Source organism: Drosophila nasuta, chromosome 3 (genome assembly GCF_023558535.2).
Source record: "Drosophila nasuta strain 15112-1781.00 chromosome 3, ASM2355853v1, whole genome shotgun sequence".
Lineage (NCBI taxonomy): Eukaryota > Metazoa > Arthropoda > Insecta > Diptera > Drosophilidae > Drosophila > Drosophila nasuta.
In genome coordinates, this window is record NC_083457.1 from 42,662,442 (window position 1) to 42,687,780 (window position 25,339).

The 25,339-nt window shown below is 42.1% G+C and overlaps 10 protein-coding genes across 12 annotated transcripts in view; 7 read left to right on the top strand and 3 right to left on the bottom strand.

Annotated features, from left to right (window-relative positions):
• LOC132794451 (uncharacterized) overlaps window positions 1-2,339 on the top strand; it is a 34,344-nt gene extending 32,005 nt beyond the window's left edge. Inside the window, exons 6-7 of one of the 2 annotated variants that reach the window (XM_060804909.1) lie at window positions 18-350; window positions 570-2,339. In XM_060804909.1, coding sequence (XP_060660892.1) covers window positions 18-350; window positions 570-2,073 — 1,837 coding nt within the window. In that variant the 3' untranslated portion in view covers window positions 2,074-2,339. The remainder of the gene's footprint in view (window positions 1-17; window positions 351-569) is intronic. The other variant, XM_060804910.1, reaches the window with a different exon arrangement.
• Window positions 2,340-2,379: 40 nt separating this feature from the next.
• On the bottom strand, window positions 2,380-2,884 carry LOC132794466 (lysozyme D). The gene has a single exon (XM_060804932.1). It carries the CDS (start codon window positions 2,845-2,847, stop codon window positions 2,425-2,427), a length of 423 nt encoding a protein of 140 aa, XP_060660915.1. The 5' UTR covers window positions 2,848-2,884; the 3' UTR covers window positions 2,380-2,424.
• A 664-nt stretch (window positions 2,885-3,548) lies between these two features.
• LOC132794465 (lysozyme D-like) lies at window positions 3,549-4,057 on the top strand. The gene has a single exon (XM_060804931.1). It carries the CDS (start codon window positions 3,591-3,593, stop codon window positions 4,011-4,013), a length of 423 nt encoding a protein of 140 aa, XP_060660914.1. The 5' UTR covers window positions 3,549-3,590; the 3' UTR covers window positions 4,014-4,057.
• Window positions 4,058-5,048: 991 nt separating this feature from the next.
• Window positions 5,049-5,562, top strand: LOC132794469 (lysozyme D-like). Its single transcript, XM_060804936.1, has one exon. The coding sequence runs from the start codon at window positions 5,091-5,093 to the stop codon at window positions 5,511-5,513; it is 423 nt and encodes a 140-aa protein (XP_060660919.1). The 5' UTR covers window positions 5,049-5,090; the 3' UTR covers window positions 5,514-5,562.
• Window positions 5,563-5,897: 335 nt separating this feature from the next.
• LOC132794463 (uncharacterized) lies at window positions 5,898-7,355 on the top strand. The gene is made up of 5 exons (XM_060804929.1): window positions 5,898-6,033; window positions 6,472-6,562; window positions 6,628-6,777; window positions 6,843-6,995; window positions 7,061-7,355. The coding sequence occupies exons 1-5, from the start codon at window positions 6,024-6,026 to the stop codon at window positions 7,140-7,142; spliced, it is 486 nt and encodes a 161-aa protein (XP_060660912.1). The 5' UTR covers window positions 5,898-6,023; the 3' UTR covers window positions 7,143-7,355.
• A 117-nt stretch (window positions 7,356-7,472) lies between these two features.
• LOC132794452 (85/88 kDa calcium-independent phospholipase A2-like) lies at window positions 7,473-12,649 on the top strand. Its single transcript, XM_060804912.1, is given in 9 exon segments — window positions 7,473-7,601; window positions 8,364-8,592; window positions 8,722-9,014; window positions 9,077-9,376; window positions 9,954-10,774; window positions 10,840-11,486; window positions 11,546-11,610; window positions 11,612-11,882; window positions 11,941-12,649. Coding segments are annotated over 8 exon segments (2,670 nt in total). The 5' UTR covers window positions 7,473-7,601; window positions 8,364-8,552; the 3' UTR covers window positions 12,174-12,649.
• Window positions 12,650-13,429: 780 nt separating this feature from the next.
• On the top strand, window positions 13,430-15,171 carry LOC132794457 (ankyrin repeat domain-containing protein 54). Its single transcript, XM_060804920.1, has 2 exons — window positions 13,430-14,704; window positions 14,767-15,171. The coding sequence occupies exon 1, from the start codon at window positions 13,636-13,638 to the stop codon at window positions 14,656-14,658; it is 1,023 nt and encodes a 340-aa protein (XP_060660903.1). The 5' UTR covers window positions 13,430-13,635; the 3' UTR covers window positions 14,659-14,704; window positions 14,767-15,171.
• An 859-nt stretch (window positions 15,172-16,030) lies between these two features.
• Window positions 16,031-17,543, top strand: LOC132790829 (phospholipid scramblase 2). Its single transcript, XM_060799541.1, has 4 exons — window positions 16,031-16,190; window positions 16,393-16,883; window positions 17,148-17,306; window positions 17,364-17,543. The coding sequence occupies exons 1-4, from the start codon at window positions 16,112-16,114 to the stop codon at window positions 17,385-17,387; spliced, it is 753 nt and encodes a 250-aa protein (XP_060655524.1). The 5' UTR covers window positions 16,031-16,111; the 3' UTR covers window positions 17,388-17,543.
• A 544-nt stretch (window positions 17,544-18,087) lies between these two features.
• On the bottom strand, window positions 18,088-19,888 carry LOC132790830 (peroxiredoxin-2). Of its 2 annotated transcripts, none has more exons than XM_060799544.1 (5): window positions 19,796-19,888; window positions 19,116-19,300; window positions 18,824-18,941; window positions 18,354-18,759; window positions 18,088-18,295 (listed from the first exon to the last, which is right to left on the bottom strand). In XM_060799544.1, exons 2-5 carry the CDS (start codon window positions 19,279-19,281, stop codon window positions 18,245-18,247), a joined length of 741 nt encoding a protein of 246 aa, XP_060655527.1. In that variant the 5' UTR covers window positions 19,282-19,300; window positions 19,796-19,888; the 3' UTR covers window positions 18,088-18,244. The 2 variants fall into 2 exon arrangements, with proteins under 2 accessions (XP_060655527.1, XP_060655525.1); XM_060799542.1 differs by lacking the exon at window positions 19,796-19,888 and adding an exon at window positions 19,474-19,664.
• Window positions 19,889-20,262: 374 nt separating this feature from the next.
• On the bottom strand, window positions 20,263-25,310 carry LOC132790917 (R3H and coiled-coil domain-containing protein 1). Its single transcript, XM_060799675.1, has 10 exons — window positions 25,181-25,310; window positions 24,048-24,218; window positions 23,831-23,973; window positions 22,726-22,945; window positions 21,972-22,473; window positions 21,710-21,883; window positions 21,360-21,644; window positions 21,106-21,295; window positions 20,809-21,048; window positions 20,263-20,745 (listed from the first exon to the last, which is right to left on the bottom strand). The coding sequence occupies exons 3-10, from the start codon at window positions 23,862-23,864 to the stop codon at window positions 20,696-20,698; spliced, it is 1,695 nt and encodes a 564-aa protein (XP_060655658.1). The 5' UTR covers window positions 23,865-23,973; window positions 24,048-24,218; window positions 25,181-25,310; the 3' UTR covers window positions 20,263-20,695.
• Window positions 25,311-25,339: the final 29 nt, after the last annotated feature.

Below are 25,339 nucleotides of genomic sequence, written 5' to 3' on the forward strand. Positions count from 1 at the left end.
TATTATCAATCCAATAGACAATGCCTGAGCATTTGCTGTTCCCGATCTCTGGATGCCATAGCCCGCTTAGGCAACACACCCGTCGGTCTAATGCCGCTCGCCTCCTCCGCTACCGGACAGGGTATTAGAGGACGCATTCTGGCGCTGCAGTTGCTGGCTTCAGCCTGCGATCGACAGCCCTTCGGCCAGGGTAATGGCGGGCAAAAGATTAGCGCCGCCGGACACACCGCTGTCTCGGAGGCGATGTCTACGCTGCGCTTACGATGCAGTGAACCCGTGCGGTTTCGTCTACTTATTGGCATTTTGAACAGTGGCGGCGGCTCCGGCGAATTGCAATGCGCGGGAATCAAGTAAGTCATATTCCCTGACTCTGAGGAATACCCTCTAGTGAATACCATCAAAGGAATTCCCTCCAGGGGAATATTCTGTAGAAAATAACCTCTAAAGAATTTACTTAAAGGAATGCCCTTTTAGAAATTCTCAATGAAAAAACTTTTATGGAATACTCTATGCTCTTAGGATAACTTAAAAGAGATATCCTCTCATCTCGTTCTCTTTCTGCCTCTCAGATTTCTCAACACTTTCATTGAAAGCGCCGTGAGTTTGCAGCAACGTCTCTATATCCAAGCAGAGCTGTGCCAGGCGGGCCTGGAGACTAGCACGCTGGCGCGTACCATCTCCTCATCGTCACCCTGGCTGGATGCATTGCGCAGCGAGCTGAAGCGCTTTAACGAGCTGCACATCGATGTAGACAAGATGCTGGCGCAGGCGCGAGATGCAGATCGTGTGCGCAGTCAAATGGTTATACTCGAACGTCGTGTGCAAATACTGCACGAGGAGAAGACAGTGCTCACATCGATGGAGCGACGTCTGCAAGAGCGCTGTGCCGAGCTGCAACGTGAGATCTTTCGGCTGCAGGGCGCTCAAGAGTCCAACTTTAAGCCGGTCGAGGCGCATCAACCAGTTGCATTGCCGCGCCAAGTGCCTCCCACAACGAAAATTCCCGGAGGTAGCAAGCAGAGCTGCTCGGAACACGAGGATGAGGGCATTAGCAGCTCGGAAACGGGCGCTTCATTGAGTCCAGTGCCCATTCTCGTGCTGCCCTCAAAGTCGAAGCATCACAAACAATCACGAAAATCACAGATGAAAATAAACGATGATGATGACGATGATGCGGCGACCATAGAAGACGTCATCGAGGAGCTGGACAATATTGTGAGCGAGGCAGAGAAACAGATCTCCAACCAGGCGAAGGCAAGCTCCGGTAAAGACAAACATCAACGTGCCGCTGTGGAGCAGGAACAAGACATTGTTCCCGTCAACATTGTGCCACAACCGCCACGCAAGTCCCGATCTCTGGCTCATCTCGTACCACGCACCGATTGCTCCGAGCAGGAGGGCTCTCAATATGGCCTGATGATGCCTGGCGATTCAGCTGCAGTCGAACGTTTGGCTGCGATGCAGACCTTCTTCGATGAAGTGGACTACGATGCCAATGATGCTGAGCAGCATCAGTCCTATGTCATGGATGTGCCCGAAACGGAGGCGAATACCACAGCGACCGCCTACAATGCGAGCATCAATCGGGAGCTTCTCGATGTCATTATGAATGCGCGGCACGACGAACACGATCCCACAATGCTCGCTCTGAGGAATAGCACAGCACAGCAAACGGTGCAGGTGGAGCGACAAGTCTCCGTTTCCAACAGCAAGCCAGCAGCTCCAGCGCCACCGGCACAGCACTTTAACGGTGTCTTCTTTATGACGGGCATGAACACACCTCAGAAGTATCCCAAACCGGATCTCACTGCCGCTCTGCAAGCACGTCGCGTGACCAAGAATGTGGAACGTCTCGAGGCGGCCTTCGCCTCCACACACGATCCCACACAGGACTCTCCGGGCATGATTAGGGAGAAGTCGCGCAGCAATCAGCAGATCTACTTCAGCAGCAATCCAGCCATGCGAATGCACGACTATCCTGCCGCCAATCAACACTCGGCCAATGTCTCCTCACGCACGCGATCCTACACCCAAGGCTCCAAGGTCACGGATCTACCCTCTGGGCTTTACTAGACGTCCATAGATCAGATACTCCAGCTCCTGTGCAATACAAAAGCAATTCTAACTATAAGCATCCATTTCCATTCATCATATGCAAAACTTTAACGAGTATTTCTTAGCTTAGATTCGGTGGCAGCTTCAAATCGGGTCCCTAACTCTTAAGTCAGTCGGTACTAGTTGACCTAGGCTAATCATTTCTACACCTAATTATTACTTCATATTTATACAATTTTGTTTAATCAATTACGAATAAATCTTTAAATTTACAATACAAAACAAATCCCGCATTACCCTCAATTATAAAAAACACGGCAATCGTCAATTTCAGACTAAGATATTTATTTGAAGTTCAGGGAAAACAGTTTAGAAGCAGCTATCGATTGAGGGCAAGTAACCATCGCAGTACTTCCAGGTGGACCAGGCAGACCAGCCCTGCTGGCCAAGGATCTTCTGGGCGCAACGGACGGAGTTGGTGATGTCATCGGTCAACAGAGCGTTGCAGCTGAGTGCGCACTCGTTGTAGGAGAAGCGACCGTTGGCAGGCTGGCACCAGTAGTAGTTGTTGATCTGGAAGATACCGTAGTCGTTGGAGCCGTTGTAGTTCTCAGGGCCCACAACACCGGTGCGGTAGGAGCTCTCGTGCTCAGCAATGCAGGTCCAGCGAGCGAGTTGGTCACGAGGAACACCCAAGTTGGACATCTCACGAGCCAGGGAGCAACGGTCCATGGTGCGACCGAAAGCAGGGGCGGCCAAAGCCAAAGCAACCAAAACGATGAAAGCCTTCATGATTGTAAGAATACTTCAGTGAACTGATGTCGAAAGGCTGAACGACTTGTCGCTTTTATAGGGAAAAATTATCTCCGTATAAGAATTATCTAAAGTACTTTTCGTTTCGAAGTACTAAACACTTAAAATACGAATCTCACTCAATCAGTTGGTAGCCTAATTAAAACAGTTTGTATGCGCTATTTAAAACTTTATAATTAAACAATTAATATAATACATAATTATTACGGATAATAAAGACTTTTACCATCAGAAAAAATATATCTTATACGGCAAGTATAAGACGGATGGACATTTTCTAAGATATTTAGCTCATATGCGCACGAAAGTAGGCAATAAATTTTAATTTAATTTTCAGTAATAAGAATCATGATAAATTTATACAAAACTAAGATAAATTTTCAAATGTCATTTAAATGAATTACATAATAATCGATAAGGTGTTATATTTAAGTTCTCCTAAATATTCTGCTATGTTGACGTTCTTATCTCCCTCGATTCGGGGATTCACAAATTGCTTAAAATTGTGGTTTGTTATTATCTTAACTAGCTCAGACAGCTATTAGCAAAAACTCTAGACATTAATACAAAAACTATAGATATGTCTAGGGTAAGGCATCTTATAGTAATGAGTACTACAGATAACGATACTTGACTGAACAGCTCAGATAATTTCCTCCTATAAAAGCGCCAAGTTTCCAGCAATACGACATCAGTTTACAATTCACTGAACTACAATAATCATGAAGGCTTTCATCGTTTTGGTTGCTTTGGCTTTGGCCGCCCCCGCTTTCGGTCGCACCATGGACCGTTGCTCCCTGGCTCGTGAGATGTCCAACTTGGGTGTTCCTCGTGACCAACTCGCTCGCTGGACCTGCATTGCTGAGCACGAGAGCTCCTACCGCACCGGTGTTGTGGGCCCTGAGAACTACAACGGCTCCAACGACTACGGTATCTTCCAGATCAACAACTACTACTGGTGCCAGCCTGCCAACGGTCGCTTCTCCTACAACGAGTGCGCCCTCAGCTGCAACTCTCTGTTGACCGATGACATCACCAACTCCGTCCGTTGTGCCCAGAAGATCCTTGGCCAGCAGGGCTGGTCCGCCTGGTCCACCTGGAAGTACTGCGATGGTTACCTGCCCTCAATTGACAGCTGCTTCTAAGCTGTTTTTCCTTGAGTTCCTAATAAAATACATTTTCTAATTCACATTTGTTTCGTTATTGAAGTTAGTTGGTTCGGCTATGATTCCTGTTGGATTGGGTCGACTCAAAAAGTTTAAAAACGACTCCAATTAACATTATTGAATGGCATGTGAGTATTGAAGAGAATAGTAGTAAAAGAAAAAATAGAAGAAGTACATTTTATTATGATAACACTTGTGTTATTATTAAAATTAAAATGTCTTATCAAACAATTAAAGAAATTAAATCCGATGAGGGTTGCTTAGCCATATTTAACTTCCTTGGTTGAAGTTATATCTTATCCACTTATTATTATTTGATTTATGTCTTCAAAAAAATTTTAAAATGAACTAATTTTTAACAAAATACAACCATAAAAATAATAATTGCAATCTATATGATAAAGCTTCCACTTTGTCTTAGATAAGCTTAATTTGTTAAATTCAACTTGTAGCCTCCCTCTGATTATTTAAATGCTCCATTTGCGATAAGCTTTTAGAATAAGGAAGTGTGATTAATGGCTTGTCAATGTCTTAGTACATATCATTTTTTTAATACCAAGAGTGGCGACTGTTGCTTGCAAGTTTTCAATTTTCCCATGTTCACATTATATATGGTTCAATGACTCAAAACTCCACAAGCTTTTATTCACACTTAGAAGCGGCTGTCGATGGACGGCAGAGATCCATAACCACTCCTTCCAGATGAACCAGGTGGACCTTCCCTGTTGAAAGCCTAAATAATTATGAATATCTGGAATGATTTTGTTTTTAAAGGGCAAGATATCTCCAAACTGTTATCGTTAGTGTGGAAAAAAACTGAATGTACTTAACCCCCATATTTACCAACTCGCTAATCTCAAAAAATTATATCGATGATGACCCGGGGGAGCGTAGAATGCGCTATCAACTCCAAGTACTTAAACCTTATTTTAAATGACTTCATATCTTACTCGAACTTTGGATTAAGCTAAACGCAGATATGCAGATATTTTCAAACTATAAAAGAGCTGCCGTTTCAGCCATTCAACATCAGTTCACTGAAGAATTTTTACAATCATGAAGGCTTTCATCGTTTTGGTTGCTTTGGCTTTGGCCGCCCCCGCTTTCGGTCGTACCATGGATCGTTGCTCCTTGGCTCGCGAGATGTCCGACTTGGGTGTTCCCCGTGACCAGTTGGCTCGCTGGACCTGCATTGCTGACCACGAGAGCAACTACCGCACTGGCGTAGTTGGCCCTGAGAACTCCGACGGCTCCCACGACTATGGAATCTTCCAGATCAACAACTTGTACTGGTGCCAGCCTGATACCGGTCGCTTCTCCTACAACGAATGCTCCCTCAGCTGCAACGCTCTGTTGACCGATGATATCACCAACTCTGTCCGTTGCGCTCAGAAAATCCTTGGACAACAAGGCTGGTCTGCCTGGGCTACCTGGAAATACTGCGACGGCTCTCTGCCCTCCATCGATAGCTGCTTCTAAGCATTTTTTCCTGAGTTCCTGAATAAATAAATTTCTTAATGCAAAAATATTTCACATTGAATTTTTCTACGCATATCGAATAGAAGAATGGATTTCTTGAATGAAAGTTGAAAGTTTAATGATAATACATTAACTGATTGAACATTATCAATGGTAAAGACAATTTATGATAATAGCTTATCACGGAATTGATTTTGATAATGAGAGTAACCAAACAAAGCAAAATAAAAAGTAGTTTCAAATGAAGCGCCTTTTTAGAATCATATACCGATATCCCCCACATTAAAGCAATCAATTAAAGTTATCGGAAATCTGTATTTAATATATACCGTCGATAAGGAATATATTTTAAAAAATTTCCGTCTGGTCGCACCTAACTAACGTTTGTTATTAAAGTGAAATCTTGCCGAAGGAAGGGCAATTTTCGCGGAACCTTAAAAAAAATTAGTCGAAGTCATTGTGCAAAAGAGTTTTCAAGAATTTTCAAATTGTTGCTAAGGAGTCTGTGCAATGGTTAATGGTTAGTGGGTTGTCAACGCTTTGAAATTATTTATTTTCGATGGTTAATTAGTAGATCTAGATGAGTCACGACTGCTGTACATACATCATCCCACTCACCACGTTCACAAATACTCTTACCACCAAAAGACAATATGCTGTGTCGAAACTTTCGACCATAAAACCATCCTTAGTTAAAAATTCTATTGTTTTTACGCATTAAAAAGATAATAAAACAAGTTGACATTGTGTTAGTGTATAGAGTATTTGACGAGCTGCTAGCTTTTTTGCCAGCTGCTAGAATCGGATGTTTTTTATTAATTTGTTGACCATATCATCTAAAAATGCCACTGTTTATGGTCCTTTGTTCCCATCTAGTTAAAATAATAATGAGAGCACACACCTTTATTGTGACACATGATATTTCTTTAATTGCGTTCATTTAATTCTTTATATTTAGATTCTTATCGCTTACACAGTCGTCAAGTAGTCGGCGGTTTCCCTGACGCAGCAGCGAATGGTTTACTGGAGGAACAACAGCCACCACCACAGTAAGTAGCCTAACCAATCGAAGCCTTAGCACCACAACTAATCTCTTAACTCTTGACCCACACAGAATGCCCGTTGACGTGGACATGGAGAAGCAGTTAAAGGGTCAGAGAATCATGGACGCTTTGCTGGGCATTTATACCACCGAAGAGAAGGGTGTAGAACACCCTGACGCAGCAGCGAATGGTTTACTGGAGAAACAACCGCTACCACCACAGTAAGTAGCTTAACCTATCAAAGCCTTACCACCACAACTTATCTCTTAACTCTTGCCCCACACAGAATGCCCGTTGACGTGGACATAGAGAAGCAGTTAAAGGGTCAGAGAATCATCGACGCTTTGCTGGGCATTTATACCACCAATGAGAATGCGGTCGGCGGTTTCCCTGGCGCAGCAGCGAATAGTTTACTGGAGGAACAACAGCCACCTCCACAGTAAGTAGCCTAACCTATCAAAGCCTTAGCACCACAACTAATCTCTTAACTCTTGTCCCACACAGAATGCCCATTGACGTGGACATGGAGAAGCAGTTAAAGGGTCAGAGAATCATGGACGCTTTGCTGGGCTTTTATACCACCTAAGAGAATGCGGAGGAGATCAATAAGAACAACTTCATTGGGCATTTTGGCCAGTGCCACAGCGATGCCGCTCTCTGGCGCTGCCAGCCCCGAGCAATTGCCCACGCCCACATCCCCACATTGATATCCAATATGAGAATAACCAAACAAAGCACTTGTAAATAAAAGTAATTTCAAATGACCCGCTTTTGTAGAATCTTATACCGATATCCCCCACATTAAAGCAATCAATTAAAGTTATCGGAAATCTGTATTTGGTATATACCGTCGAGAAAGAGTATATTTTGAAAAATTTTCGTCTGGTCACACCTAACTAACTTTTGTTATTAAAGTAAAATTTTTGTTCTTGCCGAACGAAGGGCAATTTTCGCGGAACTTGAAAAAAACTAGTCAAAGTCATTGTGCAAAAGAGTGTATAAGAATTTTCAAATTGTTGCTAAGGAGGCTGTGCAATGTTTAATGGTTAGCGGGTTGTCAACGCTTTGAAATTATTTATTTTCGTTGGTGCTATTTTTTTGGTTAAAAATCGCGGCGTCACATTACTTGGCTAGCAATAACAACTAAAAGTGCACAAGTGAACACACACACACACATAGATACTCACATAACATCTCCCACACTAGCGATATTGATTAGCTTGCAAAAAAAAAATGAAAATAGGGAAAGAACGCACAATTCGCATAAGAATGTGAAGGCGAAAAGAAAAGAGTTGGCGCACAATTTGCGCACTTGTGTTCTCGTGGAAAAGGAAGGCAGTAGCATACTATATAATCAGTAGATCTCGTTGAGTCACGGTTGCTGCTGATGAGGGCGACCCCAAAATACATCATTATCATCATCCCTCTTACCACGTTCTTAAAATACTCTTACCATCAAAACTATACTGTGTCGTAACTTTCGACCATAAAAACATCCCCAATTAACTATTCTATTGTTTTTACGCGTTAAAAAGTTAACAAATCAAGGTTATACGAATTAATCGCTGTAATTACGCTTTATTATTACATTGTGTTAATGTATAGAGTATTTGACGAACTGCTAGCATTTTTGCCAGCTGCGAAAATCGGATGTTTTTTATTGATTTGTTGGCCACATCATCCAAAAGTGCCACTGTTTATGGTCCTATCTTTGTTTCCATCTAGTTGGAAAAATAATGAGAGCGCACACCTTTATTGTGACACATAATATTTCTTTAATTGCGTTCATTTATTTCTCTATATTTAGATTCACATCGCTTACACACTCAAAATCAAAATCTCAAATCGCACTGACTTTAATTGCCCTCACATATTATAAGCACCATTCATCACAACAAGTAAAGATTACAAAGTCCAATTGGCATCCAACGTTTTAAAGTCGAAGCTCTCAAAAGTCAACAACAGAATCCAATCAGAGCACACAGAAGCCGACGCCATGTCGTGGTTGGCCTTTGGAGCTTTCGCTTCCGGCTTCGGTACTTGCTCACTTCACGTTATTTGTTGTTATTGTCTTGTCCATCATCTCGTAGTCACCCTTAGTAGACCCTCTTAGTCATTGCTATTTTTAGCTTTTATTTAATCTGTGAATCTTCTCTGGCTTACAGTTCTACAGCGCCTGCTGGGCGGCGATGTGCCACCAAATAAAGTTGTCGAGATCAAGAGCGAATCCCTGGGCACACTTCAGGTGCTCGCACGCGATGATTCCATGGTCCTGTTTGCTCCACCCTTCAACAGCAATGACAAGCGTGCCGTCTATGAGATCATACTGCAACGTCCCACCTCCGATTCAAATACCACATCCTTCAGTCTGTTTCGTTCGCCAGTTCAATCGGATGCCGAAGAGAAATTCAATACGTTCATGCAACGGCTGCCCGTCTTTGTGGGCATCGTCAAGGAGGTAAGTCTTATGCTTTAGTAATCAATAGAGATCACACTCTTAAACTCCTCTCTCGCTTGCAGTATTATAATGTGAATGGCTTGCAAAAGGTTTGTGATGCACTCTCGGAGAATCCCTCCTGGACGCTGGCCCATCTTGTTGCCTACTTCAATCTGCTGGAATACATCAGCAATCCGAAAGTGGTGCAGTGCATTGACGTGGCGGATCACACAACGCTCATGTCGCCATTTCAATTGGCCATCAAGCAGGGACACATTGAGATGGTCAAAGTGCTGCTGCCGTTCAGCAAAATGGAACACTTGGATATCAACAGCAACTCGGTGTTTCACTATGCAGCCAGCACAACCAAAGAGATCATTAATGTGAGTGCAGCGTATAAGAGAAAGGAAAGGGTATTGGGACTAAAAAACCAGAAGAAAATTTGTAATAAGCAGATTGAGACATCTTTAAGATCTTTAACAGATTTAAAAACTCCATTCGGTGTCTGTCAGTATGAACAACTAAATGTCAAACTAAAATTTATTGCCAAATTAGTAATCATTCTCTTATAGATTAGATAAAATCCCTGTCATCATTGTTAAACAAAAAAACGGAGTTATGAGCATAATTTTGAAGCTAGATTTACGGTACTCACAATCTAAATGAACCCATAAACCTTAATTACGATCATATATTATTCGTTCACTTGAATGTTATTCAAAAAATGGTTTGATTTATTTATGTATTTACAATAATTGCTATCATTGAAATGATAGTGGTTTAGGATACTTCTAATAACGTTTAAAACTAATAAGGTTTTAAACTAGGTTTAAAACTGTTGCATATACATAGTTGTATTATTTAAGATTAATTCTCCTGAAGAAGCGGGTACTTAAAAGTTTTTTACCCTCATCTAAAACTTGATTAAGTGTTTTTTAATAATGTATTGTTACTCTACAGCTGCTCACCGACAATAATACCGTTAACCTGAACCACCTCAATTCGGATGGCTACACGCCGCTGCACCTGGCATGCGTCACCGACAAGCCGGATAATGTGAAGGCGCTGCTGCTAGCCGGCGCCGATGTCAATCTGAATGCCAAGAACATTAGCAAACTGTACAAAACATCGACGCCCACATCGGTGGCCTCCTTCTTACGCACCAATGCCAGCAAACTCTACACGCAGGATATGAAGTACGGTGGCACACCGTTGCATTGGTGCTCCTCCCGGGAAACGTTGCATGCGCTAATCATGGAAGGCTGCGATGTCAATGCCACCAACTTTGATGGACGCACTGCATTGCATGTGATGGTGGCACGCAATCGTTTCGAGTGCGTCGTCACGTTGCTCGCCCACGATGCGGATATTGATGTGTTGGACACGGAAGGCAATGCTGCGTTGCATATTGCCATTGAGAAGAAACTGGTGCCAATTGTGCAGTGTCTTGTGGTCTTTGGCTGTGACATTAATCTGAAGAACAAAGATGGCAAAACACCTCGTCACATGGTAGGAAACGATGCCAGTGGCAACAAAGAGGATGAAATATTGTACATATTACATTCGGTGGGTGCCAAACGCTGCTCGAACAGCAGCTCCAAATGTCCGCCTGGCTGCAATGCCAACGGCACCTACAACGGCATACCGCCGGAGGCGCCCGAATCTGTGGAACAGCGTGAGCACATTGAAAACATGTTGGCGACAACCAGTCGTCAAGTGGTCAGCGGTTTCCTCGGCGCAGCAGCGAATGGTTTACTGGACAAGCAACAGCCACCACCACAGTGAGTAACCTAATCTGTCAAAGCTGTAGCAGCACAACTAATCGCTCAACTCCTGCCCCACACAGAATGCCCGTTGTCGTGGACACGGAGAAGGAGCAAAAGGGTCAGAGCATCATGGACGCTTTGTTGGGCATGTTTACCACCAAAGTGAATGCAGAGGAAATCAAGAAGGACAACTCATCGGGCAGTTTAGCCAGTGCCACAGCGACGCCGCCCTCTGGCGCTGCCAGCCCCGAACAATTGCCCTCGCCCACATCACCAATAGCCGCCGAGGTGGGCGACAAGCCCTATGGTCGTGGTCGTCTGCTGTGCTTGGATGGCGGCGGCATTCGTGGCCTGGTCTTGGTGCAAATGCTGCTCGAGGTGGAGAAACTCTCGCGCACGCCCATCATCCATATGTTTGACTGGATTGCCGGCACCAGCACTGGAGGCATCTTGGCCTTGGGACTTGGTTGCGGCAAGACGATGCGACAGTGCATGGGATTGTATTTGCGCATGAAGGAGCAATGCTTTGTGGGCTCGCGTCCCTACAATAGCGAATACTTTGAGGCGATACTTAAAGATAATCTCGGCGAGTTCAATGTGATGACAGATATTAAACATCCCAAGATCATGGTCACAGGCGTCATGGCCGATCGCAAACCTGTCGATCTGCATCTGTTTCGCAATTACACGAGTGCCAGCGACATTCTGGGCATTGTGACTTCCATAAGTGAGTAAATGTTTATTGTTTATATATGAGCAATTTATTTACTATAATTTATCTGGCAGGCAACCGTCGCATACCGCCACCACAACCGGAGGAGCAGCTGGTGTGGCGAGCTGCACGTGCCACGGGGAGCAGCTCCCTCGTATTTCCGTGCATTTGGTCGGTTCCTGGATGGCGGTTTGATTGCCAACAATCCCACGCTGGATGCCATGACTGAAATACATGAATATAATATGGCCCTGCGTAGTGCGGGTCGCGAATCGGAGGCTGTGCCCGTTTCCGTTGTGGTTTCATTGGGCACCGGTCATATACCGGTGACCGAACTCAAGGACATCGATGTGTTCCGGCCAGAGAGTATCTGGGATACCGCCAAGTTGGCCTACGGCATTTCAACTATTGGTGAGTGAAGCAATATAAATTGAAATGTAATTTGTAACTAATCCCTCCTCGTTCCTAGGCAATCTGCTTGTGGATCAAGCCACCTGCTCCGATGGTCGTGTCGTGGATCGCGCACGCGCCTGGTGCAGCACCATCGGCATCCCGTACTATCGTTTCAATCCTCAGCTGAGCGAGGACATTGCCATGGACGAGAAGGACGATCAGAAGCTGATCAATATGCTGTGGCACACCAAGGCGTATATGCACAATAATCGCAACAAAATCATCGAGATGATTAATTTCCTGAAATAGCGCGCAAGACGGATTTAGACCGCATACACTTTAATAATTGCTGCATCTCTTCTCCCTCTCTTTTTATATTGTCGTGTCTGTATTTTTATTTCTGTACACACTTTTAACACCCTTTCCGCGGTCTAAATCAGGACACACTCACACACACTACACAAAACACACTCCCACCACAACAACAAAGCAAACCAAACACTTTTCCAGTCCAAAATAAATTACAAATATTATTAACTAAGTTTCGATGTTGTAACGAGGCTAACGCTAGAATTATGTTTTGTGTTAACGGAGTGTTAATATACAAATTCTAAATTTGCTGTTGAAGTCATCATAATGTATTATTAATTTTGTGTATTTATTATTGTACTTGTATGAATATTTTTTTGCCAATTGGATTATTGCTAGTTTCTATGTTTGTAAACATTCCGTGCCGCTTTCAATTGATATTAGCACGAATTATGAATAAAACATTGATTAACTTAAATGTAAAACTACTTGTTTTAATTGTAAATTTAGTTAATAGTTTAGAATACACGTTATCATAGAGCCAGTCTCTAAAAAAAAACAACTATGAATTTTCAAAGTACATATGAATAATTTACTAAGAATTTCGGAAATAAACTAGTTTATAATAACGAAAAAAGTTGAATGGTATTTATTAAGAAAAAAATCTTGTTAAGCAGCTTCTTTAATAGCTTGCAAAGGAAAAATAACTAAATTCATAGTCATTTATTCAAATGAATTAATTTACTTATTTCTAAAAAGAATTTACGAACAATGCTAAACAACACTCATCTGTAAAAAAAAGTCGCTGTGTAAACATTGAATTATTTGCCACGCACAATTGCGGTTTTGCTGAGTTTCCAATTCTAAAGTGGAATTTTCCACAGTCTTGTATGAGTAATGCGAGATTTATTTAACTGAATCGTGTGTTTAATTTACATGAACATAAATAAACAACAGTCACACCCACACACACATGCAATAGCAAAACAAAACCATATGTTTTTGCAGCTAATCCGATAACATACTGCTAAACTGTTATTAACAGCGAGCACTTATTTTTGATTGTAATAGCTAGCAATAATTTTGAAATTTAATTTTGATTATTGAATTCTACTCCAGATAGCGTGATTAATGATTTATGTATTAATTCTATGCCAGTTTTTAAGTATAATCGACAGTAAATCGTTTAATGTTAAGCGATACTCACGAATGGGCAGCGTTGCCACATGGAGCGCACGCGCTGACAGTGCCATTTGAGACGCGTTGGCAGCACCAGCAGCACAAAATGTAAACAGGAAAAAAAATCGAGAAAAATACAAACAATACAGACAAAAAACGTAAGAAGCGCGTGAAGAAAAAGATAAAAATTTTTTAGTGAGCCGAACAAGAACACAACGCAACGCAATAATTGAAAAGCAGAGCGACAACGCAACGCATTACGTACAACGTACACACCTCGGACATGTCCAATGAGCGTGTGGACACGGGCAACGACGAAGTGCCAATGCCAGTGGCAGTACAAGAACAAGAGCAGGCTGAAATGGAGCCCAGCATATCCATGTCCATGCCCACGATGCCTGTGTCGAAGGGCATTATGATAACGCCACCGCCACCAGTGATGCCCCCAACGCCGACATCGTCGCCCAACACACACGGCGAATGGCCCAATCTGAATCCCAATGCCAATCCATTCCAGCTGAGCAGAGATCGCAGCGGAACGGGGGAACGGGAACACTTTGCATTGCCGCATCTGCCGCCGTTGCCACTTAACGTTGACTATCTGCCGAGCCTAATACATCCCAGCACCCTGCCATCGAGCAGCAAGAGCTTCAAGATGCGTCCGCGCATGAAGCGTCTGATGTACTGCAGTTACAATAACATCCTAACCGAGTCCAATAATCGCAAATTGCGCACCGCCGCCTCCACCTGCAATATTGAGCTGCTCAATCGCATACTGGAATCCGGCGGCAATCCCAATGCCGCCGATGAATACAATCGCAGTCCATTGCATTTGGCTGCATGTCGTGGCTATATACCCATTGTGCAACAGCTGCTCAAATTTGGAGCCAATCCCAATGTGATTGACTCGCTGGGCAATACACCGCTCCACCTGGCGGTTATTTCGGCCAGCTCCAATAACTTCAATGTGGTTGTGCGTGTGCTCCTGCAAGGTGGCGCCAGTGTGCACATGTTTGACCGCAGCGGCAAGTCGCCATTGGAGTTGGCCGAGGCGAAATTGCGACTGCTGCGCAATCGCTACGATCATCCCACACCTGAGACCGCCAAGATCCTTGAGGATATGTGCATGCTAACCACTCTCATATTGCGCTACATGGTAAAGCAGCAGCGAGAGCTGGAGGATCTATCAGCGCTGGAGAAGCGACTGCAGAACCTGAGCACCAGTGATGATCAAGAGCAGGTGGTGTCCCAGACGGCTGACGAGCTGCTCGCCAGTGTCGAGCGTTTATCCATCAACAACAAGTAGAAGAGAAGGCAAAAAGAAAACGCGGGCTCAAATTGCGTGCAAAAGGGTAAACAATAAATTAATTATATTTCAATAGTATAAACTGTAAATTAATCTTGTATTTTGCAGTTTTTTTTACGTTTCCTAATTTGGCTGCCGTTGAGTTGGAGTTGGATTTCGTGTGTGTTATCCCACTGTGCATTCCTGGAGATGCAGAGACACGCACACACAACCAACGCTCACATACACACACTCAACACACACATACACATGTTTCATGCGATCTTCTTTATTAAGAATTTCATTTAAGTTTTCATTGTTTACGCAAACAAACAATACACGACACACAACCACATACACAAACAAACAAAACAAAATATGTTTACATTTTAAGCTTTATGTTTAGCGCGCCAAAACAAAAACATATAAATTTATGAAATAAAGATGCAATTTGCAACTGCAACACACAATTTAACACCTAATTACAATAATACATTTAACTAAATGATTACAATAAAATTACAAATCGTTAAATGTCTATTGTACTCACTTTAAAATTAATAAAGAAAAAAACAAAACAGCATCAACTTAGGCAAAACCGGCTTTCTGGGGTTAAGCCCATGTTTTACTCACATACCTATGGTAAATATTTGTATGTATGTATTGTACAAAAAACCACTATGAAAGTTGACTGATCTGATCAGGCATTGAGATTTGTCTGCCGAATAGCCTTGTGGCGGCTAAAAGGGAAAGAATATAATGTGGGCGTGGTGTGTCATTGTTTTGTATTCTAACCAAAAATAAACATTGTACATATACATATATGTATATGTATGTACGTACTCATAAGTACTTATGTATGAATATGTACATATGTTGTTATGTATGTATGTACAAAAGCACTAAATTCCCTTTCTGCGCAATAATCGATAGCAAATAATAACGAAAATCGCATTAGTTAAGACTTCTTTTAATGACTTGTAGTTTATTTTAATATTCAACAAATATGAATTAATTTAACTTTAATTCTATAATTTTACTAATACTAAACTAACTATAAGGAATGTCATTATTGTAATACCAGTATTAGCTGTATTGTCGATAACACAATCAACCGCCGTTATCAACCAATCAAGGATTGTAAAGTTACAGAATTTAAAAACATCATTCACAGCTTATAATTTTGCACAGACCCACAGTGTAATGTTGTTTAGCAAATAATTTCGAAAGACGTTTATTTTGTACAATCACGGAAAGAGTAAGCTTTTCAAAATAACGCGCCTTTTAATGTGCGTTTTATAAATAAATCAATATACCATATGGAGTGTAACCAGGTGGCAATTAAACGGGTTTTGTATTTCAGCGTTAAAAGGTATATTTTGAAAATCTAGCTTGCGGTCACACTGCTTTGTTGCTTCTCAAACGAAATATTAACAATAAATATATTTTTCACTTTACATTTATTTACTTAAAAATGATGCAGATGAAAGAATACAAGGAAGTGCCGCAAGACGCGCCACCTGCCGCACCTGGCGATAATAGTAAAAGCCCTGGTAAGAAATACCTATAGTGAAAACCAATATTTAGTGCATATAGAAGTTATTATTATCGTTATATTTTGTATATGCGCATATATCCGGTTCTGTGTGTGAGTGTGCTTTTTGTTTGTGGGCGGATGCCAAAAGTTGATGTAGTTTTGAATAACATAAATTTATTCAAATCATAAATTAAAAAATATATGTATTTTGCCAACAGAGCCATGGATGAGCATTCCAGTGGGAAGCAACTGTCCACAAGGCCTTGAATACTTGACGGTGCTTGACCAGTTGTTGGTCTCGCAGAAAATCGAGAAACTGGAGCTACTCACTGGCTTTGAGGCAGCGAATCGCTTTAAGGTGAAGAACTCTTTGGGACAGAATGTCTACTCCGCGTATGAAGAGAGCAATTGCTGCACTCGCAACTGCTTGGGCCCAGCTCGTCCATTTGAGATGAAGATCTTGGATAATTTCCAAAACGAAGTGTTTCATCTGACCCGTCCATTTCGCTGCGATGCCTTGTGCTGTTTCCCCAGCTGCTTGAATATCTTGGAAGTATCAGCACCGCCAGGTCAAGTGATTGGCACTGTGGAGCAGGAGTGCACATTCCTTAGACCCAAGTTTGTGATTAAGAATACTTTCGGCGATGTTGTGCTCAGAATTGAGGGTCCCCTATGCCCTTGGAAATGCTTCAGTGATACCAACATGAAGGTCAGTCAGCAGCATTCATTATGTGATATACAAACCGATATGTATAGTAAATCGCTCTATGAGATTCGATGCAATCAAAGCAACAGCAATGACGTCATTTTGTTGTCGTTGTCGCTATGCTTGAGTGCCATCTGTGTGTAGAATGCGAATCAATTGATATGTATATGTACTTTATATGTAGCTGCGATTTTATGTGTACATGTACGGAAGGGTGTGCCTGATTAATGTGATGTTTGCATTACTCTGTTTGTCTGCTCTTTTTAGGTATTCAGCGTAAACAACGAACAAATTGGCAAGATAACCAAACAATGGTCCGGACTTGGACGCGAACTGTTTACCGATGCCGATTACTTTAGCGTCACATTTCCCCTCAGTCTGGATGTGCGCATGAAGGCGCTGCTCTTAGCCGCCGTATTCTTAATCGTAAGTAAATCTTAATTTGTATCGAATCTATATTAAACATCTACCCATATTTTATAGGACATTATGTATTACGAGCATTAGAGAGCAACAAACAGCAACCATCGACAACTTCATCGACTGCTTACTTGTTACATTTTAAGTTTTCTTTAAACTGCACGAATATTTACGTACGCACGTAACCAACGCAAGAACAAAAGTCTATTGGCTATCAGAATCTCCACACCAACTGCATCGAAATATCGTCCCGCATTTGTTGATTCTAACTCTTAATCTGAATGCAACTTGAGATTATCATTGCCAGCAACGTGCGCACAAATATCATTTTGAAAGGCACTTCAACTTATATTCTAGCTTATATTTTTTTATTCTCGAATTTTTTTATTACAATAACTATATATTTATATGTTATATACATACGGAAAAGACGTATTTGTATTTGTCAGACACTGACATTTGGTTGGCATTTAACGCACAATCCCACGCACACACAAAATACACCACTTTTAACACACACACAACACACTATTAACACAAATGATAGAAAGAGTGCCTTAAAAAAGTCCTAGTTGTTGTACACTTTAAGTCCACCCCAACCCAAAGCCCCGTCAACTGGCTCCAGATCCGAGTATATATAGTAGCTATTTTTGTATGTACTTAAAAACCGAAATCGATTGTTAAAAACGTTACACGTTATTTGGGACTAAAATGTTATTTGCATTCATTTTGCATTGAATATTTCATGAATTTTTAAACTACCAAAAACCGAACAAAAAACACTTAGTTATGCTGTATTTTCTTGACATAATTATTGTATAATAAAAGAAATTCTATTTTATATAAACCAAATTGTGTGCGGCATATATTTACAAACAGTCATGTAATTAATTAATGATACGATTTTTAAGATGGGAATGTTAAGTTTGCAACAACTTCACTGCTTAATTGTTCTTGGCAAAGTACTTGGTCTTCTCCTCCGGATTGGGCACAATCTACAAAAAGGAAATACAAGTTCGATGATGGAACTACGCCAATGCTTTCTCTACTTACCGTATCTGCGCCTGGTTTCCAGCCAGCTGGACACACTTCACCATGGGTATCAGTGTACTGGAAGGCCTGAACCAAACGAATGGTCTCATCCACCGAGCGACCCACGGGTAGATCGTTCATGGTGATTTGGCGCAGAACACCGCGCTGATCGATGATGAAGAGACCACGCAACGCATGGCCACTAGCCTCCAGATAAACTCCATAGTCCTTGCTAATCTTGTGCGTCAAATCGGACAGCAGTGGAATCTTAACACTGCCCAAGCCGCCTTCCTTACGTGGTGTATTGATCCAGGCCAAGTGTGTGAAGTGGGAATCAACGCTAGCCGCAATCACCTCAGTGTTGATCTTACGGAACTCAGCAATGCGATCGGAGAATGCGATAATTTCGGTCGGGCAAACGAATGTGCTGTAAGTGTTGATGAAATGATTATAACACAAGCCAGATGTGTGCTTCTAGTGGCGCAACTTACAAATCCAGCGGGTAGAAAAGCAGTACGACGTATTTACCCAGATATTGAGAGAGCGATAGTTGAACAATTTCTTTGTTGACAACAGCGGTGCCCTCGAATGGAGGAGCTGGCTTCGAAACTAAAAAGAAATGTCATTAATTAGGATTGATGTTTAATTAAGAAAGTTTCTTTGGCGGATAACTGTATTCAGTGGACACTCGCTTTTATTTTCAGAAAAATTTTACCTTTTTTTGATCACACCCCTATTAGCTGGACACAAATTGTGCTCAAATAGAGAATTCACTGTACTTACTAACTGCTTTCGTGTACTGCAATTGATGGTCGCCCTTGGGATCGCCAGCGGGATAAACGGAACCACCAGCAAACGAATAGCAGGATTCATTTTCATCGGCCTTTATTGTTGTTGCTGCTGCCAGAAGCAACATGAGGGCTAAGCAGCCTTTGTTGTTGTTGTTCATGTTTTCACTGGTTTCAATGCTGTAAAGAAAGCACAGTTATATTTGTGAATACATTATTGCAATTAGCCATGGCATTAATATTCATTCGACACGCGACGCCTTTGACTTCTCCCACACCCCTTAAAGCACACACACCAACACACATATTATATGTGTATTTGTGTTTAGAATTTCCCCTTTCGAGAGACGCACTTTTTGGCCACGCAGTCAAAAATTCTGCCTCCTCATCGGTAGTTCACTTAAGAGCCAACTACAGTTCAATTGTCTTCAGCGATTGCAGATGGGGGGCGACACCAACTATATATGATAAGCGGGAATCTTATCAATTTTTTATACACGAATAAAAACGAACACAGCTACTGCACTATGCGTGTTGTAAATAATTTCAATTCAATTTGCTCACGAGAATTTCACAGAGTACTACAAAGCAGAGTCGATATATGAGTGTAGATTGTTCTCCCTTCCGCGTGTGAACCTTTAGTGACATAAAAATATGTTTACACAGCCTGTCTACCTTTTGTTTATAACAATTATGAGCTTTTAAATTCAACAGGCTCGCCGACTGTTGATTTTTGTACCAAACAATATGTCTGTGCAAGCACTTACCGGCTAGCGATGTGTCGATGCAAAATATCGCTTGTCTCGTGCTAAGTTGTCGTGGTGCGCCTCGCACGATAATGAAGTGCTGTTTGTAATAATTACTGTTATTTTGAAAATGATCTTAATTATAAATTGACCATAAGTAAAATAATAAAAAAAAAAGGGCATACGTAATAAAAACGGTTCGTTTGTAAATTTATTTTAGAGAATTAATAGACTTGCTATACTCGCACAAAAATGTACCATCAACTTGTTGCGATGTGTGATCGATTTCAACAATATCGATATTTACAACCCTTTCGCAATAATTTAAATTGCGGCGATTATTATCATCGAAATAATTCCCAATCATTAAAAAATTGCAAAACACAGTAAAGTTCACTTTTCTGTTTGTACTTACGCGCTATAAACTTTATTAAAATATATTTATATAAATTGCTTGCGCTTATAAATAAAATTTTACGCTTGGAGTCAAAACAACATGTAGGTATTCCATTTATGCATGTTTTTTTTGTTTGCTTACTTTCTACGACAAATAAATATATGCACTTTATGTATAATATTATATGACATTTTCGCAATTTCGAAAACAAAAAAACTCCAACAAATTGAGCAAAATTTGTATGCAGATTGCACGGAAAGCGAGAACATTTTAAAATACACGGTTTTTTAGTATGCAAAATTATCAATTATACGTAGTTATGTACTAGCTTTGATTGAGAAAGTATTGTGAGAGTTGATGTGGGGCATGCCCCTGAAAAATGCATGTTGCAGCAAGTTTTGCATTGTATTGCATAACGAAGAAGGCAAAGGCCTAGCTCTCCCAGACCTCGTCACGCTGTTTGGCAGCTAAAAGTTTGCGTTCTGCGAAATAGAGAAAAGCATTTGTAAATCATATTAACTATTGTCAAAGCAGACAAGACTTACCTTTGGCTTCTCGAAGCACACGTCGTTCCTTCTCCCTATCCTCCGGTGCAGTGGGCAGTTTAACACCCAAAGCACCCGATACCAGACGACGCGCCAGCGCTGTGCAAGTCTCGGGACGCTGACGATACGGCTGCAGCGATGTGGCACCGGCCTTCTTGGCCTTGAGGCGGGACTCTAAGGTGGCCGCAGCCAGCGGCTTCAATTTGACAAATGGATGGCCCATGGTCAGCACCTCAGCAGCTGTTAAATTGAATTGTTTTTATTTATTTACACAACACGTTAGCTCAAGCTACTCACCAATATCAGAACTGCTAAACACAGCCAAGGCATGAGTGTCATCCACCCATTTAATGTCAAAGCCGGTGCCTTTGTATTTGGAGAAGAGCATCAACAAGTCGGGTGTCTTGAATTCAACCGGAAAATTGGAAATCTCCAGCACGTGTGGAAATTCCTCCTCATTTAGTAGTGATTGCTTAATATGGTAAACCTGCAAGTAAAGTATGTAAATATAAGTTATGGGGAACTTTTATATAATTTCTGTTTCTACTTACGCTATAGTCCATTTTGGGTAGCTCGATTTTGCACTTGCCCACGGAGTCGGTGAGCTCCTGCAATATCTTGGGATCCAAGCAGTCGCCGTTCTCATCGAACATGTTCTCCCAATCATCGCCGTTCTCCTCCTCATCATCCTCGGTGGTGCTGTCGGCAGAGGCCGTCGCGGTCGCAACTGATGCTGTGGCCGTGACCTTTGGTGCTGTCTCAATCTTATCGGGAATCTCCAGCACGTCGGATACAAAGGTTTGTTTCATGATGCGACGGTTGCTGCGATTGATTTCCTAACAAAACAAACCGCAGATGATTTATTTTGTTTGTTTGACCTTGAGCAAAAGATGTGAATTACCTTGGAGGCTCGCTGCAATTCGCGCACTTCATTATCACATTTGTTGGCATCGTCAGTCGTTGTTGTCACATTGTTGGCATCTTCGATGCGCAGCGATTGCTGTTGCTTATTCTGCTGCTGACCGCCTTTACTGCCGTGGCCTCCAGACTTTGTTCGTTGGGCTCCGGCCATCATCTGAACGAAGAGAGAGCGAATGTTTCGATTAGTTAAAAAGCAAGCGATGTGGAAATTACTGATAACATTGCTAGTGTAGATAACGCACCTCCTTATCACAGTGGTTTTCTGGCGGCGATGGTGTCGGCGTGGTGGTTTCTTCTTGGTTCGCTTGGTTTTCGCTGGGCGCAATCACAAGCAGCGTAGCTGCCTCTAAAGGTTTACCTGCAGATTTCTTGCCACGCTCACGACGCGATCGCGGCTTCTTGGGTTTTGCCTGTTGTTGGGCTAAAATTGCCGATGGAGCGTTGCTGTCGTCCGACTTGGACGGGTTTGTATCTACAACTGGCAATGCCAATGGCTCCAGCTGTAGCTGCGACTGTAGCTGTGGATTGCACGTAGACGCAGCAATTACTGCTTGCGTTGGCGTTGGCAGAGACGGCGACGTCGGCAGAGGCATAGGCATCGGTAGTGCTGATGTTGTTGCTGCAGTTGTCGTTGTCGTTGGCGGCGTCGTTTGACTGCGTCGTGCCCTTGGCACATAAACGGCGCGGTCGGGACGTCGTTCGCGTCTCGTTGCTGCTGCTTGTTGTTGTTGCTGCTGCTGCTCTCTATGCGAACGAGATGAGCAAAACAGAAAGGTAAAAACGATTAACACATACAGAATTTCGTAAAACGTATGGGGAAAAAACATTTATGTTTAACGTTCGTTTGTATGCAAATAGCCTGAACGAAAGCAAAAAAAACTCAATTATTGCACATTTATTTTATTGCTTATGAGTTAAGCTTTGACTAGTGAAAAACTATTAAATTATTACACACTAAGATAAAGTAGTTGTCTAATATTTTTTTTCATAGCCTACCTGTTGGGTGAACCTTTGGAAGCGTTTGAGGTAGTTGTCGATGTCGTTATTGTTGTTGTGGTTGTTGTTGCTGCTGCGTCGGCTTCTGCTTCTGTTGCAACAACTTCGTCTGGCGTCTCGTTCGTCGTTGCAGCGGTTGCTGATGCTACGGTTGCTTCCTCAGTACTGTTGTTTCTTAGTGCAGGCGGTCTATAGAGATCCACAGAATTCGATTTGCTTACTGTATGAGAGAGGAAGTGAGATAAACAGCGATTTATTAGCAAACCCCGAATCAGGTGAGGCAACACACGCATTTGGCAAAAAAAGCAAAACACCAAAAAAAAAGTGTGTACATACGCCAAGAGAAAAAGAAACAAAAATTCACTAATGTTGACCCAATTTTATGTTGTTGCGCTTTGTGCGCTGCTTCGTGAATGTCAACACGAACAACAACAGGGCGCGCGCAACAAGTGAGCGAGCAGAGCATAGCGCACGCGAGAGAGCCGAGGCTATGTGTGAGTGCGAGAGATAGTGTATGCGTGTGCGTGTGAAAGAGCGCGCTCATATGATGCAACCCAAAAAAGCAGCTCGCGAAAGAGGGCGACCTTGAACAAAGCTGCGTGACCCGAACCAAAGTAAACGAAAAGTATGAGCTGGCTAACGGGTGGGAGGAGTGCACACTTTGCACGTACATTCACCGGCGTGTTTGGCTTTATTTTTAGTCAGTTTGCACACACATAATTAATTGGTTTTTGTTTTGCAGTTTTGCTTTGTTTTTGCTTTTTGTTTTTGTGTGCTGTTTGTCTATTTGCAAACAATTCAAATGCTTGCCAAATGTGCCAGCCTTTTTATTACAAATACTTGCACATTATTTACGTGCAATATGTATGTGTGTAAGTGTGAACACACTCAAAGTGGTATCTTCGCTAAACAACTTGAATTCTGATTCAATATTAAAGCAGCTGTTTGTGTATGAGGGGATTAAAACCAGTTTTTGCACTGATATTTTAGCTCAACCTGTTTTCCATTTCTCTGTACTCTTTTTATGTTGTTGTTGTTATAATTGCTGTCAGCACTTTATGTTTACGGAATGCGGAATACCGCTAATGTCAACCAAACTACTTACAGGGTGTTTCGCTGATATGCTTCTTGACGCCCATTTTACACAGTTCCGTTACGCGTTTTCTGCTCGCGCTGCTGCTTCTTCCGTTACTGCTACGCCAACTTTTCACGGGCTGCTGTTGTTGTTGTTGCTGCTGCTGTTTACGGCTGTGTTAATTACAGTTAGAATATTTGTTAAGTTGAGTGGGTTGGAATGGAATGTAAAAAAAAAACTAACTCACGCTTCAAAACCGTTGGGATCGATAAGCTGATTGCGAAAACAAACAACTGTGCGTCGATGGGGCCCTTGACCCACGGAAAACGTCAAAAGATCGTATTGCTGCCGATAGTTCTCACATGTTTGATGGATGAGATAACGACGATAATTGTTCACAGGTGGAAAGAGCAGCACTCTGTTGTTTCCCCCCAAAACAAAGAACAAGAAGAAACGAGAGCGTTATACATTAATAGAAATACATTTGTGTGTGAGATGTAAGTAAATGTGCGTGCGTGTGTGAGAGCAGAGCATCTCTCCTTCTCTGTCTGTCTGTCTGTCTTACACTAACAGGTTGTTTAGTCAAGTGGAAGTAGACGAAAAGCTCGACTTGTAAATAACTTATTATGCAACGCGTCAAAGACAGAGACAGAGGGTCAAACGGCACAGCAACAACACCAACACATTGTAATAATTAACATTCATCTAATAAAAATTCACCAAAACAAATATATATTTGCTACGCGAGCAACGACAAGTGAATTTAATAATAAATTGCTGATGGTGCGCAACCAACGCTGTTGTTTATTGCATGGCGATTAATTGTTTATTAAACGCGTAGTGCATGGTAAACGAGCAAACAACGAGCACAGAAACCAAAAAACCGTGTTACCAGCCCCAAAACGCCAACGACGACGTAGACGCAATGCGGAAAATAAAGTTGCATGCTTCGGTCGTCGTCGTTTCTGTTGTTACTGTGTTGTTTTTGTTGCTGCTGCAGTTGTGGGGCAGCTGGGAAAACTCGAATTTTGTGGCATTTGCAAACCGGTAATATTATTGCATCGATGCCCCGTTGTTGCATATTTCCGCGTTGCTATAAGACAACAATTGGGGTACGAGGTACGGAAGGGATCACGACTGTCTCTAATGTCACAACGACGCAACGCAAGGAGTTTGTAATGTTTGTCATTTTTGTGGTTGTTGCTTTTGTAGCGCCACCAGCTGCGATGTTGTGACTTTTTATACCACACAAGTACATCAATACATACGCGCACACACAATCACTTACAAACTCACACATGTGTGTGTGCATAATACACACCCACACATACACGCGTGGCAAAGAAGTTCTAATAAGAACACGAGCTCATTCTTGCTTACCCACTACTCAGTCGCTTTTTTAAAAACAAATCAATATCGATTCCAACATTATAAACAAATTCTTGATCGGTTAAGCTTAAATTAGCCGTAAACGCGTTTTTCCGTTCGCCGTTCTCCAGCTTTTTTATTATTTATTTGCGACAATGTCGCAACATTCGA